This window comes from Magnolia sinica, chromosome 5, assembly GCF_029962835.1.
Source record: "Magnolia sinica isolate HGM2019 chromosome 5, MsV1, whole genome shotgun sequence".
NCBI lineage: Eukaryota > Viridiplantae > Streptophyta > Magnoliopsida > Magnoliales > Magnoliaceae > Magnolia > Magnolia sinica.
Window position 1 is genome coordinate 7,786,550 of NC_080577.1, and position 20,115 is coordinate 7,806,664.

At 37.6% G+C, this 20,115-nt stretch overlaps 1 protein-coding gene across 6 annotated transcripts in view; it reads left to right on the forward strand.

Moving 5' to 3' along the window:
• The first annotated feature begins 907 nt into the window (after positions 1–907).
• LOC131245322 (probable pre-mRNA-splicing factor ATP-dependent RNA helicase DEAH9) overlaps positions 908–20,115 on the forward strand; it is a 43,621-nt gene continuing 24,413 nt past the window's right edge. Inside the window, exons 1-13 of one of the 6 annotated variants that reach the window (XM_058244685.1) lie at positions 909–1,297; positions 1,404–1,548; positions 5,180–5,254; positions 5,967–6,056; positions 6,287–6,366; positions 11,356–11,425; positions 11,610–11,695; positions 12,648–12,717; positions 12,884–12,979; positions 18,292–18,397; positions 18,590–18,636; positions 18,740–18,823; positions 18,934–18,987. In XM_058244685.1, coding sequence (XP_058100668.1) covers positions 1,194–1,297; positions 1,404–1,548; positions 5,180–5,254; positions 5,967–6,056; positions 6,287–6,366; positions 11,356–11,425; positions 11,610–11,695; positions 12,648–12,717; positions 12,884–12,979; positions 18,292–18,397; positions 18,590–18,636; positions 18,740–18,823; positions 18,934–18,987 — 1,107 coding nt within the window. In that variant the 5' untranslated portion in view covers positions 909–1,193. Of the gene's footprint in view, positions 1,298–1,403; positions 1,549–5,179; positions 5,255–5,966; positions 6,057–6,286; positions 6,367–11,355; positions 11,426–11,609; positions 11,696–12,647; positions 12,718–12,883; positions 12,980–18,291; positions 18,398–18,589; positions 18,637–18,739; positions 18,824–18,933; positions 18,988–20,115 lie in introns of those variants that run through there. The other 5 variants (XM_058244686.1, XM_058244687.1, XM_058244688.1 and 2 more) reach the window with 5 other exon arrangements.

Consider the following 20,115-nt stretch of genomic DNA (forward strand, 5'->3'; position numbering starts at 1 on the left):
TACAATGAATAAAGTACGTATTCATACATAGGTCCTTTTTTTTTTTTTTTACACACGCACACACACCCCACACACTCACACTATTGGAATTTCACAACCTATGGGTACTTGAACCCTTGACTGGGAGTTGAAACTCCTAAGAGTCTACCACCCGAGTAAGAGTAAGGACCCTTTCATACAAAGAGCTTGGGTGGTAAACCTTTCAAAATCTACAAAAATTATATGAGAAAAACTTTGATTGTTTTATTTTACCTTTCAAAATCTATAAAAATTATATAAGAAAAACTTTGATTTTTTATTTTATTTTATTTTATAGGGCCAGGGGGCCATTAAAGCATGCACACACAACAAATTGAATATCTTCCACCATCGTAATGGACTTCAAATGTAATCTAGAAGTTTTTAATAGTAGATGTCACATTCTTCCCTAATGCAGTTGATTTGATAATAGATAAGCTGTTTTTTTGAAGTCGCAGGAAAGCATCAGGAGAAGTGCATGATATATAAATTGAATATGCCCTGTGCATTATGGTGAGCCCCTACATCATGGGTGTATATTAACCATTGTGTTAATATATATATGCATGATATATAAATTGAATATGCCCTATGCATTATGGTGAGCCCTTACATCATGGGTGTATATTAACCATTGTGTTAATATATATATATATATATATATATATATATATATATATATATATATATATATATATAATATGCATTTTTATCTGTAAAGACTTCTAATATGAAACATGGCTTTTTATCAGGCTTTAGATTACAAATTAAAGATGTAATTTGTTTACATACCGTGAAGCATTTACATCCAAATGCACGCATCCAAACAACCCTAAATCCCTATACAACTTTTAATGACTTGAAGGGCATGTTTGGATGCCTTGGAGAGAAATCAATTCACTCATTTACGTGGAAAATCACCACATCTATCGCAAGGGAAAATCTCACTCACCGAGGTTCATCTCCTCGTTATTACGTATCATATACCCAATCAGTTCGTCGATTGGCCATATTCCCAGGAGATGAATGGTCTGCATCATCACGCTGCGGGACAGCAGAATCAATAAATCCAAGAAACCAAACACACTCCACATCTCATACTCTATCCAAAACCCCCAAGCCATCAGAATTTATATATAAAAAAACAAAAAGGGTAGAGGAAGGAAGCAAGAAGCATGGCTGAGTTCTGGAAGCCAGGGTCGGAGAAGCCTCGTATCCTCGAAGACGAAGAAGGCGGAGTGCTCTTCTTCTCTTCTCCTTATTCATCTTCTTCTTCAGGGTATTTACTCCATTCCTTCCCCCGGCTTCGCTTCTATCCCTGATTTTCCTCTTTATTCTCTCTATCTCATCCTTATTCCATCTGTTTCTATGGTTCGGATCGTCAGTTTTGGGTATTCGAGCATAGAGAAGCAGAGGCAGAGGCTCCCAGTCTTCAAGTACCGGACCGCCATTCTCTACCTAGTCGAGAATCACGCCACCACCATCGTCGTTGGTGAGACTGGCAGCGGAAAAACCACACAGATTCCCCAGGTCCCATTCTTTTCTTGCCATGATCCTTTTCCTTTTCCCCCTTCACTTCTGTTGGAGCATGTCCAGTTTTCTGTGTAATTATGTGAATATTGGAGCATTCTTTTAATTCATGGATGGATTGGAATCTTCTCTCCAATACACACTCAATGGTTTGTGTACAAAATCTCAGAAATAAAATGCAAAAGAAATAATTAAAGAAAGAATGGAATAATTGGTTATTTGAGTGAAGAACGACCTCCTAGTTTTGGGAGCATGTAATTGAATTCTGGTTGTAATGAGTTCTGTTTGATAGCATGAATTTTGAAAATTCTGGATTTCAGAAATTGTGTTTGGAAGCTTGGATTTTGACTCTCGGATTCCTAAGATTATTGTGTTGTATATTCTCAAGACAATGAACCTTATGGATTAATGGGTCGTTTGGATGCTGAAACTATTGTAAAATGTTACTTACCTGCAAGTGTGGTTTTTGGGGGAGGAAACTTACAAGTCAGTTTCAAATTGTAAGCAAGTTACAGGCAAATGTTACAAGAAATTTACATGGCTTGGAGCTATGTTTCCATTTACCTGTAAGTTATAAGTCAGCAGATGGGTTTTCAATTTCGAAAGTTGGAAGGGGAAACACAGTTGGAAGCAGTGAAGAAGCTCATTGATGGGTACCTACCTGGACAGGAAGCAGGTCCTCCCCCATTGAAGCTCTCTCTCCCTCTATAAAAGAGGTCCTCCCTCCCTCTCTCACCAGCAGATAACAAAATGCAAACCCTGAAAGGGGAAGCAACTAGATCAAAGAAAAGAAGAAAGAGATTATTGGAAAAAGACCCACCAATCTTCTAGCCAAATGCTAGAGACTGTGAATGCAAGACTTTGAGTTAGCTCAATAGTCCTCTAGCCTTGAACTACAGATCTCTTTCCCTCATTCAACAACTATTGTAGAGAAATAGAGAATTACTCAAAGAAAATATCAATCAACTTGTCTTATTCCATAGGCCGTATGCCTTATTTATAATTAGTCATTACAATCTACAATAAAACTGTAAAAGCTATGGAATCTAAAGATAGAATTCCTAGCTAGCCAAGATTTGAGAAAATAGGAAACTATCTAAATAAGAAATTACTTAAATAAGAAGAATCTAAGATTACTTCTTTCCTAATATAAAGATATTAAAGGAAATCGCCTATTGTAGAGATTTAAAAGAAATAGAAAGTGAGGATATTTTCCAATGTAGAAATTTGCCTAAAAATAAAAAGTAGAGATGATCTAAAAAAGGAAAGTGGGCATTTTCTTATGCACACGTGTGGAGTGTGCACACATGAGATGTGAATCTTTTCTTCAAATCTTGTTCAATAAGCTTGTGTGGCCATTTGGTTGCATCATACATCTCTCTCTCTCTCTCTCTCTCTCTCTATCTGTAATTGCACGCGGGCCTCTCTCCCTCTTTGTAGTTGTCCAGTAGTGTTTCACATCATTTTTTTTTTTGTTATTTGCATTGAAAACGGGATGGGCCCTGATTCGGTGAGGCTGTGACAGTGGGATCCACACCATCATCTATTGTATGGTCGATCCACACTGTCCATCAGTTTTCTAGCTCATTTTTGGGCTTGGGCCAAAAAATTAGGGCGGTCCACTCATCATATGGGTCAGTGTACAAAATAAAGTGGACCAATTTTTAGCATTCCATTTATTTTGTACAATGTTACACACTAATGAGCAGACCCGCTTGAGGACAGGGAATCCACAAAGCGGCTGGTGGGGCCCACTCGATGGCAACTCAAATTTCCTACACATTTGCCAAATTTGGAGGTTTGTCTGGGGGCTTGCATGTGTTTCTTCTTTTGAAAAATTGTAGGGCTCGGTGGTCCTAACAATGGTCCTCTGGACAGTTCATCTGATGGGCCCCATTGTTGATGGTCCTTAGCCCAAGAATAGCATCCCATCAGAAGATCCTCCAATTGGATGGCTAGAGTTACTTGTTAGTTGGGAATTTTTTCAACTCGTGGCCCAACTGGTGAGTCTTGCTGAATGGATGTTCTAGATAATACGTGGGCCCACTTTTATGGCCAACTTGATGATTGGTTTATCCTAATAATTGGCTCAACTATTAATCTAGATGGCTTAGGAAAACAGTGTACGTTTTGCTAAGCTTTCTTATGTGTCAATCAGGTGTTGAATTAATTCCCTACTCCAAGCTCTGCTTGGTGTGAATATACAACTCCTTACTTGTAATTAACTTACCAGTTATCCAAACACAAAAACCAACTTACTTGTAAGTGATTTACAACTTACATCCAAACAGGATTACTTGTAAGTCACTTATAATTTAAAGAACTTAAGGCATTTAAACGTGCCCTAAATGCTCTCAAATATTCTAAACATGACATATGTGTCAACATAAGACTATTATTGCACTGAGCCTATTGTAACTATGTCAGGTAATTCCAAGATTTTTGTGGCCAATAAAAGTAGGCCAACTAATTTTATAATTGAAACAAAATCCTATATTATTTTGCGAGTGGTTGTCAATTTTTCTTTTCGATGGCCTACGCTATATATATATATATATATATATATATATATATATATATATATATATATATATATATATATATATATATATATTCTTTTGGCTATTTTGGCCTTCTTTGATTGATAAATTCATAACCTTTAATTTTTTTGGTTCCCATAGCTTGGCTCATGTAATGATTGTATGGGCTTGATTTTTGTAGCATCTCATTATCATGGTGTGAATGCAAGTGAAAACATCCAATGGTGTGAATGAATGTGAATAACTTAAGAGAGGAGAAAATGGTAGTTATGTCAGTTGGAGATGGCCTCAAAATTTGCAAGCTAGGAGTCTACCAAGGAATTAAAAAAAAGTGAAAATCCTGGATTTTGTACCATCTTGGAATTGAAATCCAGGATTTTCAGGGGTGCCAAATGACCCAACTTTTATAAATCCTGGATTTCAATTCTCAACTAGCCAAAATCTAGGATTTTGGGGGGTTGCCAAATGGCCCCTTATTTCTTTTTGATTTTCAGGGGGCGTGTCTCTACTTAGCATATTGAAATCTCCAGCTCAATGAAATGTTCTTTTGTTGACTATGGGTCATTTGAATAATAACTGTGAAGTTAGAGCTTTGCCAAGGCCACATGTGTGTACAACACAGCTTATGTATACACTGCATATGTGCCATCATGGCACACCGGTACCAGATCCAATGTATTCATTATAGGGTACCACCATGTAGATCCTCTTGAGCAAGAATCAGCTTAGTCAACTTGTCAGGTGGGTCACATTTAATGAAACAAATGTACAACTGAAAAGAATTGGCTGAAATCTGCCTGCCCATCTAACTGTTTTTAAAATCAAATCGTGGCCAACCCGCCTAATTTACCAATCGTGTGTGTGTGTGTGTGTGTGTGTGTGTGTGTGTGAGCTTTGATAACGCTGTTTCTATCACATGTGGCGGCATGTACATGAGCTACCTTTGCACACATGTAGGGGCTTAGGAAAACCCATGAAGTTATATTGAAAAGAAGAGTTGTATGATTAATCAAATGCCTGTGATAAGATTCATTATACCTTCAAAGACAAACTCTGGCAAATTCACGTTTTAGTTTCAACTTGTCTTTCAGTACCTAAAGGAAGCAGGTTGGGCTGAGGGTGGGCGGGTAATAGCTTGCACCCAGCCAAGACGGTTGGCCGTTCAGGTGTTTTCCTCTTCCATGTTACTTTTCTTGAATCATATGTGCTTGTTGTTCAATTCCTGTTATCCATAATACCTATACATGCGACGATATGGGTAGGACACCTTAGTTCAGTATTTTAAATGAAGAAAAAACCATTTTGATATGGATCAACATACACTTAAGAAATGCACAATTGTATTATCTTTGGGGATGAGGCTGACAGGTGCATCTCTTTATTTTTCTAATTAGAGCGTGTATCCAGTAAAAAGCTTTGTAAGCTTAATGTACAAAGTGCATTTAAGTACATCTAAGTTCGTCTAAGGGCATTAAGTGCGTTTTTCTAAGTTAATCTAAGTACATTAAGCTCATCTAGGTGCATCTAAGGGCTTTGATTTAACGTACATTTAACGTCATGGGCTTAGACGAGCTTAAATGCACTTAGATGGACTTAGACGCACTGAGATGCGCCTAAATGAACTTCGCGCTTTGCACGTTCACTTAAGGTGCAAAGGTTTGTATTGGATCCGGGCTCTTATGAATATGTTGGATGAAATTTTCCTTCTACAAAGCATTGATGACTCTAATTCATTGAGAATTCAACTAAATGCTTATTTTCCGAACATTGGTGTGTGAATATTGAGTCAGTTATGTAACCCAAGTAATTTAAGATCTTCAATAAAGTTCTACTTGAGCTCTTTTCTTTTTTAGTATTTATGGTTCTATTTATGCCCAGTCAGTTGCTTCAAGGGTAGCTGAAGAGATGGGTGTCAAGCTTGGAGAAGAAGTTGGGTATACAATTCGTTTTGAAAATCTTACAAATCCGGTCCAACCTCTCTCTCTCTCTCTCTGTCTATTTTTCTTCAGTTTACGGGCATTCTTTGAGATGACATTACAGACAGTCTGAGACTTTCTATTTATTCAATGCCGCATGGGCATATAATTTAATTGTTTCTTTCAATTGATTGGGATTGAATCAAAGTAATGACCCTTTCTTGTGTTTAATGCTTTTAGCATGTCTTAAGTTTTGGAATTATCTTCTGTTTGGTATTGCAGGGTGTAACTATGATCAAATTTCTCACAGATGGTGTGCTACTTAGAGAAATGATGGATGATCCTCTTTTGACCAAGTATAGGTACTGGTAGCAGTTTACATTTGGAAGCCAATAATCTCTAACACCTTTTGTTTTTATACGATTCCCTTCTATTCATACCTACTATTAATGTCGGCATCTCATCCTCATCATCTAAACCTTGACCCAACTAATTGGGGTCGGCTAAACGGATCCTATTCCTCCATTTCACTCTTTCCAGGACAAGAATGCCCTGGCATGAGCTCGAAATGTCAGATGGTCAGGATTCATGATAAAAGTTGGTGAATTTTGATGCTGGCTGCCAACCTGACACAACTGTCCTCCTCTATCCAAGCTTCAGATTGACAATGAGAACACACAACTCTGCTACAATCCTGCGATTGCACACCCAAGTGCAGGTAGCGGAGTAATAAAGTACTCGGTAAGACAGAGGTCGATCCATTGAGGACGAGAGGGTTGGACACTACTAGAACTAAAAAATTTGAATTTTCCCGTTAGGCCGAATTTGAAATTGTGTAAAAACAATAAACGAACACTAAGGCGCTAGGGATGCGCTTTTAATAAATCCTTACTGTAATTCGTCAATTCAACATGATAACTCAATTGGAATCGAATAAGGATTCCTTCCAATCAGAAGATAAAACAGTTAAATCAATCTATAATTTGAAAACAATGTATGAATCTCAATTTATCGATCTCTCATGAATAACTAAGTAATTGATCATAGGTATTGTTCACAGCCCCAAGTGTAGGGTCGCGATGTAGTAATAACTCGGTGAGAACGAGGTTGAATTCACAGGGAATGGGGAACACGGTCTAGAACTAATCTAAATCTAATTTAGTTGGTCTGAGTTTTTAATCCAACGAGATAAAAAGAGTTTTGAATAATAAAGATAAAAAGACTAAGGATCTAGGAATCTACCTATAGTAATCTCAACATTAATCTACTTGATTCAATGGTAACTCAATTAGAATCAAAGTCTTATCCTATCCAATCGGATGATGAAGCAATTAAAACAGAATCTTAACATTGACTTAGCCACACATAAAGGAGTATTGTGATGATTGGAAGGGGTTCCATCATCCTACCATGCCCAGGAGACGATGGTGAACAACAAGATTTACCGATCTCACAATTTCAAAGGGAAAGAAGATATTCAAAGCTTTCACAACATCTATTGTAATTTGAGTCACAATAAATCATAGAAAACTGAAAATATTCCTTAAATCAAACTAGAGATCAATGAAGTTCAACATAAACTTGAATCAAAGCAAGATAAACATTAAAATAAACTATAGGTTTCATCTCTTAGCTAGTCTTAGCTAAGAGATTAGCCTAAGAAGACTAACATTCTAGAAGAAGAACAAAAAGATCAACTACAATCCGTGAAGAAATCGAAGTAGAAGAATGTTGTTGGCGCTCCACCTAGGCCTCCTATCCCTTTCCAAACCCTAGAAGATGATTTGGAGTATCCTAGGGACTCCTATTCATAGTTAGGGAACTCCAACTTTTGCATCGAGTTGGAGAAATCCGGAAACCGCCTCAAATTTACGCACTCCGTGTCGGCTCTGCGGGACGTGCGTAACGCCTTCGATGTCATTGACCGTAAGTCGAATCCGGAAGGCGCGCCTTTTTGCATTATGTAACTTTTCACGTCATCGAACCTTCCTTCGATGTCATCGAACACTCCTTCGATGTCATCGAAGGGTGTTCGATCAATCGAGAATGTGTCCAGAGTGTTCCAGTGAATTGCTCCAGAAATCTTCAAAAATCTCGATGTCATCGAAAACTGCATCCAATTTGTCCAGCAACCAAACTCACAATTTCAAAGGGAAAGAAGATATTCAAAGCTATCATAACATCTATTGTAATTTGAGTCACAATAAATTATAGAAAACTGAAAATATTCCTTAAATCAAACTAGAGATCAATGAAGTTCAACATAAACTTGAATCAAAGCAAGATAAACATCAAAATAAACTATATGTTTCATCTCTTAGCTAGCCTTAGCTAAGAGATTACCCTAAGAAGACTAACATCCTAGAAGAAGAACAAAAAGATCAACTAGAATCCGTGAAGAAATCGAAGTAGAAGAATGTTGTTGGCGCTCCACCTAGGCCTCCTATCCCTTTCCAAACCCTAGAAGATGATTTGGAGTATCCTAGGGACTCCTATTTATAGTTGGGGAACTCCAACTTTTGCATCGAGTTGGAGAAATCCGAAAACCGCCTCAAATTTACGCACTCCGTGTAGGCTCTGCGTAACGTGCGTAACGCCTTCGATGTCATTGAACGTAAGTCGAATCCGGAAGGCGCGCCTTTTTGCATTGCGTAACTTTTCATATCATCAAACCTTCCTTCGATGTCATCGGACACTCCTTCGATGTCATCGAATGGTGTTTGATCAATCGAGAATGTGTCCAGAGTGTTCCAGTGAATTGCTCCAGAAATCTTCAAAAATCTCGATGTCATCGAACTTCCTTCGATGTCATCGAAAACTGCATCCAATTTGTCCAGCAACCAAACTCGATTTTAATGTAATACTTTGATGTCATTGACCGGTAGTCAATGTCATCGAACACTAGCTTCGATGTCATTGACTGGTGGTCGATAACATAGACAGTGAAGTTTAGTTCTCTGAATTTCTGCACTTTGTACTTCGACTTCCTTCATTCTCCTCTTAGTTTCCTTGACTGTTAAAGTCTTAAAATCTTCAATCTTGGTATCCTAAGATCCATCCCTTGCCTTGGTGATTCTTGAGCATTAAATCCATGCTTTTAATATTCTTTTCATTCCAAGCTCTCAGATTCACCTTGCAAGGTAAACATGCATAAATATACCAATTAAACGTTATCATGTTTATAAGATCAAGATATAAATAGGAGAAAATATACAATATTTGATACTCAACAGTAATTCCAAGCATCTATTGTACCTGGAGTTAACAATTGATCAATGGATTTTACAGATCAATACTTTCACTAATACTAAGAATTAATCAAAATGATTTTAATTAATCAATCAAAACATAATCCTCGAATTAAAAATGAATTAGCAATAAGAATTCATCCAAAGGTTCACCCCGTAGCCTTGGCTAAGAGATTAGCCAACCAAAGCTAATAGAAAACTAATATAAAAAACAGAAAAACATAAAAAAAAAAAACAACTAAAACTGATAGATTGAAGAAGTAGAATGACATCGAAGACACCTCTCTCTCTCTCTCTCCCGCGCCCCCCCCCCCCTCTTCTTGATGCCCTAGGTATGCTAATTTGTGTTTATTGACCATCCTTAAATAACTTTGCTTCCTCCGACTTTGAAAATTCCGCACTTAGACAAAACCGCGTGCATCGTTGATTGATGTCTTTGATCGATTGAGTGCAATCGATGGACCGTCGATCAAATCGAAACCTCCTCCTCGATCAATCGAACATGTCAAAAAACGTTCAGCAAGTTATTTCAAAATTCCTGTTTTTCTCGATCGATCGAATTGAAGGTTCAAAAAGTGTCTAGTAAGTTTTCTCTCAATTTCGGAATTTCTTCGACCAATCGACTTCCTATCAACTCCAATCAAAGGTCTCTCGATTGATCAAAGTTTACGATCAATTGATTGAAATCTCTGATTTCTTCACTTTACTTCAATGCACTTGATTGACTATTTCCTCCATATAAAATGGTTGATTCTCTTGATCTTCAACACTTGGGTTCTTCAACTCCTCAAATCTCCATCTTCATCTTTTTTGGGCTTCTAATTCTTCACGAATGGCTCAGATTATCTCGAATTTCCAAATTCTTCTGCACATTGAAAATCACCCAATCAGACCAGTTTACCATTCATATGCAAGGGACAAGGATGCAAAATTGAGGATAAATATGTAATATTTAACAGTTATCAAACTCCTGTTGGCGGATTTTATCATTCCTACTTTTATGGACAAAGAAATATTCTTATTATAATTTTTTCTGACACACACTGGTGGTTGACATGTTTCTGGTGATATGGATAATCGACAATACAGTGTATGTATTACTAGAAAGTTACAATCTCAAACATTTGAGATTTAATCATCAACGGTGCTGCTCATCCTTTATTTCACCTGACACACTCTAGTGGTTGACATGTTTCTGGTGATATGGATAATTGACACTACAGTGTATGTATTACTAGAAAGTTACAATCTCAAACATTTAAGATTTAATCATCAATGGTGCTGCCCAGCCTTTATTTTCACCTACTAAATTGGTCTTTGTGAATGTTTGGGCCCCCACCATCACTGCCCTTTATTCATATGCAAGTATGAACCACCTAGTAAATGCTTAGGTGGCTTGATATCCACATCCTCGCAGGGACACTTCTCTCATATCATCTGTACACTCTTCGGAGCTTGACTGAAGCTAAGCTTGCCTGTGAGTACCTTCTCCTCACAAAATGGTGGTGATTGGTGAACTTAAATATGATATCTGCAATCACAACGTTATCACACTTGAGTGCCATTGAATAATCAATGGTCTGCATCATATGCCCAGTGAGTCACATGGCCACAAGATTATCACACCAAAACACCATTATATAATTAACAGTCTTCATCAAATCCCAATAAGTTGTATCAATTGCATTGCCTTACTAACTTTTGAGGTTGCTGCAGGGTACTCTATCTCATGGTGTGTGCATGTGTTCCATTCTGACAACTAGTTGAAACCTATTTTGATTTCTTGAGATGAGGATGACCTGCCCAGTCTACCTGCTAAATACTTTGTCCAGTTGATATTCGGTGCCCATAAAGTATACAATGATCTATCATTCCTTTTAAGTACTTGAGAATCTGGGTTGAAGAGGCTAACACTACTTGCAATGCTTCCTCTTTGTTCTGTCAATATGATCTCTCAGAGAACTTTTTGGTTTTGATTACTGGACCTTTGGAACTACTCTTATTTAGTATAGATGTATTACTTCTAATTTCTCCCCTATTTGGTTGGGACACATACTGGATAATCTTTTCTTCTCCTTCTTTTTCCTTTTGTCTACCTTCCAGTGTTATAATGGTGGATGAGGCCCATGAAAGATCTCTTTCGACAGATATATTGTTGGGCCTCCTCAAAAAGGTATTTTATTCAAACAACTCTGATAATAAATTGTGTTTTTGTTGTCATTAATGACAGCTTCAATATATATATATATATATATATATATATATATATATATATATATATATATATATATATATTGTCATTAATGACAGTTTGAATATTTCATATGCAAGCTAATTTACTAGCATGGATGTTCCAGATCCAGCGCCGTAGACCTGAGTTACGTCTAATCATTTCATCTGCAACAATTGAAGCAAAATCCATGTCCTCTTTTTTCAGTTCCAGGTTTTGTCCTCTTCACTAAATAGCAGTTAGATACTGATATCTGTTACTTTAAGTTGGTGTTAGGGTTTTGTTGGATTTTATTTTTATTTCTATAAGCAGTTTGTTATGAGGCTTTTTGAAGATGGTTATGTTTAGATCAATTTGAATTGCTTACCTAAGCCTGATAACAATCATAGTCTGTCATGCCCATCTGCAATTCTCTTTCTTGTGCTCCTTGTGCTAATATCCGATGATGTAAGATGTATCAGCAAAGTCATGTAGTGGTCGTTTCTAGCTGGGATGTAAATGGCTTGCTTTGTAAATTGAGCTTTTTGCTCCCTTTAATAAAAAGTCTTCACCTTTCAAAAATAAATAAAAAATCAGCCAAGTCATGTAGGTTCTCTATGAGTTGCAAGTTAAACAGGACTGGTGTTGGTTACCTTTAAAACGGAGTTGACTTGGCCCAGTCATGACTCGGCTGAGAATCCCAACCATGCCAGAGATGGCAATTTTGTAATTTAAGTTGTGAGGATGGAAGTGCCAGTTGGGAAGCTAGTAATTTTAGTTGCTACAATGGAAGTGTTAGTAATTTTAGTAAATTTTGGTGACTGTTCTCTCTCTTCTGATTCTTGGGTTTCTTTGTAATTCTTTTGTCTACTTTGGCCTTGATCAATAAATTTGTTACCCCCTGATGGAAGTGTTAGGGTGCAAGTACAATATTGCTTTCTTGGAATGACTATATCAAGGCTGCACCTATTTTTTGGAACACATAGTTCTCAGTAATCACAGAATAGTCACGAATGTATGCTGTTGTTTGATTGAGAGTTTGAGACCACTGTTGTTTACTCTGTGCACGCGTGTGCACATGTGCGTGCATGAGATTTAAATACTGTGATTTAGTCTTTGGCAGAGCCTTTGTAGTAGGTCACCTAGAATATTGATCTAAACTTTGTGTTTTCCTTCTGTTGACCAGCAGAAAGCGTCAACAGGACACAGGTGAAGATTGTGTACCTAGAACGCTTCCGGCCATACTCTCTGTTGAAGTAAGAGTTGGGATAATATTTGTACTTTCATCCATTGTTTCTTGTAAAGTCTCCCATCCTTTTCTTGGCGTTTTGGTGGCCTTTTACATCTTTATATTGCATTATAACAAAATCAGGATGACCTAAGTTTAAATCTAAGCTACAAATTTTTTTCTTGATATGTCAGGGTAGAGGGTTCAATGTACAAATTCATTATCTTGAGGAACCTGCCCCTGATTATTTGCAAGCTGCTGTTTCAACTGTGTTGGCAATCCACGATGAGGTGTGGCAGCTTGTTGGACTTATTTATTTATTTTTTAAATGTGTTAGAGCCTAAAAGCAAAGCATATCTAGACCAAACGTTCCTGACATCTGATACAGTTAACAGAAATAGCCTAACAGTTAGCTGCTCACATCACTTCATATTGTATATTGTTTACCATTTCAAGATATGCTAAATATTGTACTGTTCAGCACCAGTAACACATGATGGGGATCTTTAAGTTTGAAAGAGTGTGCACCTTTTCATTTTGGTGATATTTATATTCCCGAGTGCATCCTCTTTCTTCTTCTTCTTCTTCTTTTTCCGTTTCTTGTAGGTTATATTGTTTAAGAGAGGGATCCTTTCTGTGGTTGTAGCTTGATTGTTAGAGTTAGTAAAGATTTTGAAGGATTTTATTGGGAGTCCAAATAAGGTCTCTTTGGTAAGAGTTTGCAAGTACGAGGAGTCCTATCGGTCATTGGTGCATTAGTAGTTTTCCATTTTAGGATATTTGTGTCTTGAAGGATGTTTAAAGTTTAAAGGAATATTAAGTCATTAATGGTTTTCTATTTTGAAAGATTTAACTCTCAGAAGATATCTTGGGGATCTTTATTATGATAAGAAAGAGCTAGGCATAAGAGAATAAAAAGAATGGAGAGATTTAGGTGAATATATGTTTGGTAATTTAGGATTCTTTTCTTAATTTATAGTAATTGGGTTTGTGTGTGTAGATGCCCTATAGTGATGAGATTGGAATAGAAAAAAGTGTGATTTTTGGGGCAAATTATTCTATTGCAAAGGGATAAAACCATAAAAAAAAAATCAACAGCGTGTATTTAAAAAATCCGATTTTCCTCTTCTTTTCTTTTCTCCTCATTTAAATCCCCATGTCAAATTTGTATTAAAGCAAGTTTATCTATGGGCTTATTTGAGGAAAAGATGAAATTAAGGCTAATTTGGGTGAATTTGGTTAAGGGGATTGATGGATTTAGGTATTGGTAGAGGGGAATTAAGGTTTTAGATGAAGGGAAGTTAGAGATTTTGGGTCAATTAAGGAAATTAGAGATTTATGGTCTGGAAATTTGGAGAAATTAAGGAATTAGAGAATCTAGGGTTAGGGTTTATAGGTAGAGTTAGGGATGAGGAATCAAATGGTTTTGATGGGGGAAGCAAGGGGAAATCAATGAATTGACGGGTTGTTCATGCAGTCATCTTAGGGGCTCGCATATGTGGCCGTACAGCCACACGTGTGGGTCGTTGGCTAGAGTTTTGGGGTCCTCAATGATTGATTTCGATTGGGATTGAATTTGGATGATGTAAAGTTGAAGAAAAAGATGATTTGGATAGTTTTGGATAGGAAGGGAAGAAAGCTGAAGTTTTTGAAAAAAATACCTTTTTTAAAAAATAAAATAAAATAGAAAGGAAGATGATAGATAGAAGCTTCTCACATCCGTTGAATGGGGAATAGAATCACACTACACCAAGCTCCAAATCACATGAAGTATTCTTCAAATCGCATGAAGAAGAGAAAACACATCTTTTTTTTTTCTTCAAAATAATGGCATTAGGGCTCCTCACAACCCCCCCCCCCCCCCTCTTTTCTCTTTTATAGTCTCAGAGAAGACCTTTTAAAAAAAGTCACTCTTAAATAAGATTATCAACATAAAAGACACTTAATAAATTAAAAGTTATTCCTAACTCCCCAATAACACAAATATAAGCTATACAAAAAATAACGAAGCATGTAAACAATCTAAACAACTAAACTATTTCGTGGCCCATGAGGGTCCATGATCAAGATGTCTGATCATCGTGTCCACTCGATCTAATGGTCCAATGTGTTTATCAAGTTCCTATATGCAGCCTACGTGCATCTTCCCAGTGTACGGTCTTTGAAGATGCATTAAATGCATGTGGGGTCTTTAATGTGGTTAGGAATATGAATTAGGGCAAGTGGGCCCCATGTAATGGTTGTTTAGCTATAAAGAGACCGGCTTAGCCCTCTTCCGGTATGGTGCTCCAATGTCCTCATCAAAGAGACAATAGATACAACAAGCTAGGGTGTTGAGGGGGTGACCCAACTACATCCCAAGAAAATCCAAATTACATCCCTTTAGCTTTGCCATGGAAGAAGCCCATTCAATGATCAGCATTCTAGCTCTTTGGGAAGTTCCTTCCATCGTCTTCTTGGTATTGTCAAAACACCTAGTGTTCCTTTCTTCCCAAACCATGCACCATATAGCAAGAAGAGCCATTCTCCAAAGCACTTTCTTCGGATTTCCAAGCCTTGCTCCATGCCAAGCAAATAATAGCCAAGTCACCGATTTCGGATTAGACCATGCCATTTGGAAGCAACCTAAAATATCTGCAGGAAATTTTTGCTGCGTAATTGGAAAGGGGTAATTAAGCGCCTTGATCTTGTGAAATTTTCCCTACTAGGCAAATGGGTTTGGCACTTCGGCTCTGAGGAGTCCAGATTGTGGAGATTTGTCTTATCTACTCGGTACGACTTGTCCCAGATGGGTCAGTGGACCAAGGACTCTTTCCTTTATTGTTCCTCTGCCTTGTGGAAGGAGGTTGCCCATGTGGTTGCTAAGGCTTTCCAAGGTGGTTTGAGTTTTTTGTTGGTAACGGTGAGAGAATTAGGGTTTGGGATGATGTTTGGGGTGGAGAATTGTCCTTCAGATCATCATTTCCGACCCTAGCTAACTTCTGCCTCGTGGTGAACATTTATGTTGTTTATTGTTTCTTGGGTCTTGGTTCCAATGGGATTTGGATTCCTCCATCTAGGTAGAATCTTTTGGACTATGAAATAGATGATCTAATCAGTCCCCCTTTTCAATTGCAAGGGATCATGCTGTCTCTTGGGGTCGAAGATTCGTTGTTTTGGAGATATTACAAATTGGTAGCCTTTTCAGTGCGATTGTTTTACGAAGTTTTGTCGCATCCTGAGTCTCTTGGTAGCTCTTGCCACACCATGCCAGTTTGGTTGTAAGGAGCCCTTTCGAAGATACCGACATCCACTTGGTTGGCAAGAGGGAACTGTGTCCTCACAATTGATAATCTCTGGAAAGGAGGCCTCATGCATCCTAATGTTTGTTTGCTTTGCCTTGCCGACGAGCAGTCTGCTGATCGTCTTTTCCTTCACTACCCTTTCTCTTCGGTTATCTAGGCCGGTTTCTTATTCTTGGTGGAGGTCTTGTGGGTTTTGCCTTCTTCTATCGATGAGCATTTTTGGTCTTGGCACATAGGAGGAAGGGGGAAAGCTTGGTAAAAGGAGATGGAGGCTTGCTCTTTTAGCAGCCCTTTGGGCCATTTGGGAAGAAAGAAACAATAGTCATTTTTGTAGTAAGTGTTTCTTTTGTGGGGGTCGTCTTTAGTTGTGCTTCTTAGTTTCTTAGGGACTAGGTTCCTTGAGGGTTTGTATTGTTGGGTGGGGTCTTCCAGCTGTGGGGCTATTCTGTTCCCTCGTATTTTTTTCTTTCTTTTCTCTTTTTGCTTTGTGTTTTTTTTTTTTTTTTCGACTTTAGCCTAATAAAGTGCTTAATCTTTTAGAAAATAATTCCATCACTTCTAATAGAAATTTGAGGTTTGAAACAACCTTGGAATGATTGCAAGAAGTGTCAGAGGCCCCAAGAGGCCAATTCGTGGTCTTATGAGTTGCCTCGGGGAAAATTTTAGTAGTTGTGGATCCTTTGCATGGTTCTAGCTCGATTATTTGGAGTCTTTATTTGGTAAAGATTTTGTGGGCTTTTATTAGAGGTCCACAAAATTTGTTCTCCTTGGTTGTCTTTGGTAATACTTTCCAAGTATAGTGTCTTTTGTTTCATTAATCAATAGTAGTTCTAATCTTCAAAAATAAAAAAATAAAATAAAATCAATGGTAGTTTTCAATTTTAGGAGATTTGTGTCTTAAGGGATCTTTAAAGAGATCTTTATTGGTTTTCTATTTTAAGAGATTTTATACCTTAGAAGATCTTTAGAACGATATATTAAGACCTTGGGGGATCTTTATTACCGTAAGAAAGAGATGAGCATTAGGGAATAGACCGTGTTCTTATTCGCATCCTACATTAGTATTGCTTCATAGGAATGGTGTTGTTGACAAATTGGAACAGGTTTGGTCAGTGATGTTCCTAATGTCTAGGCATGTTTAGGTAATGCCCCCACCCCCCGTTCTCGCTCTTAAAGCATGCCAAACATGGAAGAAGCTATTGATCGAAAGAGGCATCACCCAAGAGATATTGGCTAACTGAAAGATTCCAGACCTCGCCACCCTTGAGATACCAGCCAAACACAATAAACAAGCGTTGGGAAGCACCATATTTCTTTTACACAGATTGTCTATTGTCAAGATCCAGATCTTCCAAGCAAGCCAAGCAATTTCTGTAACCTTTGGAAGGGTCCATTCGACCAAACAAAAGCCATATGATGACAGTCCTCCATCTGCTCCAGCTGAGATAATCGTAGTTACAAGAACTGAATTGAGAATCTACCAAAATTTCCAAGACACCACATAGGAGAGTCTGAGACCATTTGGAGAGAGCATGAGATCCTGCAAACGAGCCAAGAGACAAAGCAAGTCATCGAATTTAGAATCGTTAAGGTCCCTATGGCAAGGGGGAACTAATACTCCCCCAAAAAAAAAAAAAAAAAACTACTGACTAGAGAAGAAATTGGCGAAGTGAGGAATCCTCAAACCAAACATCTTCCCAAAACCTAACTCTAGCTCCTTCCACAACCGAGTAAGCAATCCCTTCAAACACAGCAGGAGCCGTCCTGGCAATCCCTTTCCACATGAAGGAATACTGGTACAGAGTAGAGTCTTTAGTTCACCATCCCACAAGAGATGGACCATACTTAACAAAAATGATCTTCCTCCAAAGTATATCATCTTCCACCCTGAACCTTCACCCCCCCCTTTCCATAGTAGGCCAACAAACCTCTTTCCAACTAAGGAGGTGAAAGTTCCTACTCGACGCTCCACCTTGCCAGAGAAAGTCTCTCTCAAGAAATTTTCAAAATTTGAGGTTTTTCTTGGGAAAATATTGCCAAAAATAAAATATTTAATACACGCACATGTGCGCGCGCGCACACACAAAATTCCTCAATTTTTACCATTTGTCGTGTTGCCAACATGATACTATCTCAATAAAAACATGATATTTTAATACAAGATTTTGAAAACATTGCAATAATATCGCCTATAATGTATTTCTTGCAATATTATCACGAGATTTTCAAAATCTCAGTGATATTTGTTACCCTGTTATTAACTATAGCAAACATGATTTTCTCTCTCATTGATTCCCCACATTTCATTGGTGATGTAGGAACCTATTGGTGATATCTTGGTATTCCTTACAGGTCAAGATGATATTGATGCTGCTGCTCAGTTACTTACTGAAAATGCTCAAAACCGTGGAAGACATTCTTCAGGTGTTTTGCATTTAGCATCCTTCATCCTTTGCTTCACCCCCAACACCCCACCCACATTCTACCATGCATTTGTGAGCTGAAACTGTTGTAATTTAAATTCCATGTTTCTTCTTTGAATGTTTTTCCTCCTCCATTGTTTTACCGACATGGTCATATCCTTTACTTCATGTCTGATGCATGATTCATTTTCAGGCTTGATTGTTTTGCCGTTGTACTCGGGGCTTTCGCGTGCAGATCAGGTTAGTGATATATCATATAATTGCTGTGCGTAGTGAAGGCCATGCCCAAAAGGTTTGGTTGGTGGTTGCTTACTATTCTACAACCCATTTTCTTTGATCTCAGGACCTTGTGTTTTCTCCCACACCTAAAGGAAAGAGGAAAGTTGTGCTATCAACTAACATTGCAGAGACATCATTGACTTTAGAGGTAACCTATTAGCATTCTTGAACATTCTTCCTAAAATATGATATTTAATGTCTGCATCTAGGTGACATTTTATGTTCGCACCTTCTCATTTTATACTATCAACCATGCAGGGTGTGGTTTATGTTGTGGATAGTGGGTTTTCAAAGCAGCGGTTCTATAATCCGGTATTTCCTTGTACATTTGTTGTGTGTTTTCATGTGATGGATTAGTTAATGCAATCCTTTGGATCCCTTTACACATGGAAGTTTGTTTTTAATATTTATGATCTTACTACTTCACTATCCCGCCCTCTTGCCGCCCTCTTGCCTATTTCTGCCGTCCATCTTTCCTACATTGTTCTTAGAAGCTTGTGCATTTTTTTTTTTTTTTTTTATATCATATTGTTTTGGGGAAATTAACAATTGTCAATTTTAAATATACCACATCATCACCACCATAGCCCTGTCACAGCTATGTGGGGTTGGCTTTGCGAATCGTGTGTTGTCAATCATTCCCAAGTCCCTATTCTCGCCTTGTTGGTAAGTGAAAAAGACTTCGTATTTATCATGATTCGAAACAGGAATTCTCATGATTGCTTGGCAAGAGTTCAATGAACGACTTTTGTAATATTAAATCATAAATAACTGCATGCCATTATTCTTTGGACAAGGAAAGGAAGAAAAGTTTGGAAATCTCATAAACCATGTGACACTTTAAAAAAAAAAAAAAAAAAAAGAAAGAAAGAAAGAGAAAACAAAGGAAAAATAAAAGAAAAGAAAAAAGAAAAAAATGTGACTGTTGAAAATCATACTGCTGGCAAAAGATTCCTGGTAAATTTGATTATCGTGTAATGGGAAATCCTACAGGCATCTTTAAACATTTGGTTTATTATGTAGAATCTGTTTTTTAAAAGAAATTATAGTGTAAAATCTGATATGGGTGCCCCAAATGTATGCTTCACGGCCCATTTTTGTTTATCAATACCCCCCTCTTGGCAGTAGTTGTTTAATGCACGGCAGTCTTGGTTGTTAGGTCTCCTATGCAAGGTTTTCCTTAGCGCATGTTTGAATTCACTGAAATAAAAATTGAGGAAATTCCATTTACATGAAAATAGCATTTTGTTGTTTGTTTCTCTAAATTTCCTGGAAATGTCATTTCCATTTCCCTCTAATTTCCTAGAAAACACATCATTCTATTTTGTGATCATACTTGGGACGTAATTTCCATGAAATTGAGGAAAAGGCCCCTCCACAAAGTGCCCCACATGTGCTACTGATCTTCTTCTAGTGCTCCACATGTCCAAGTGTCCATCT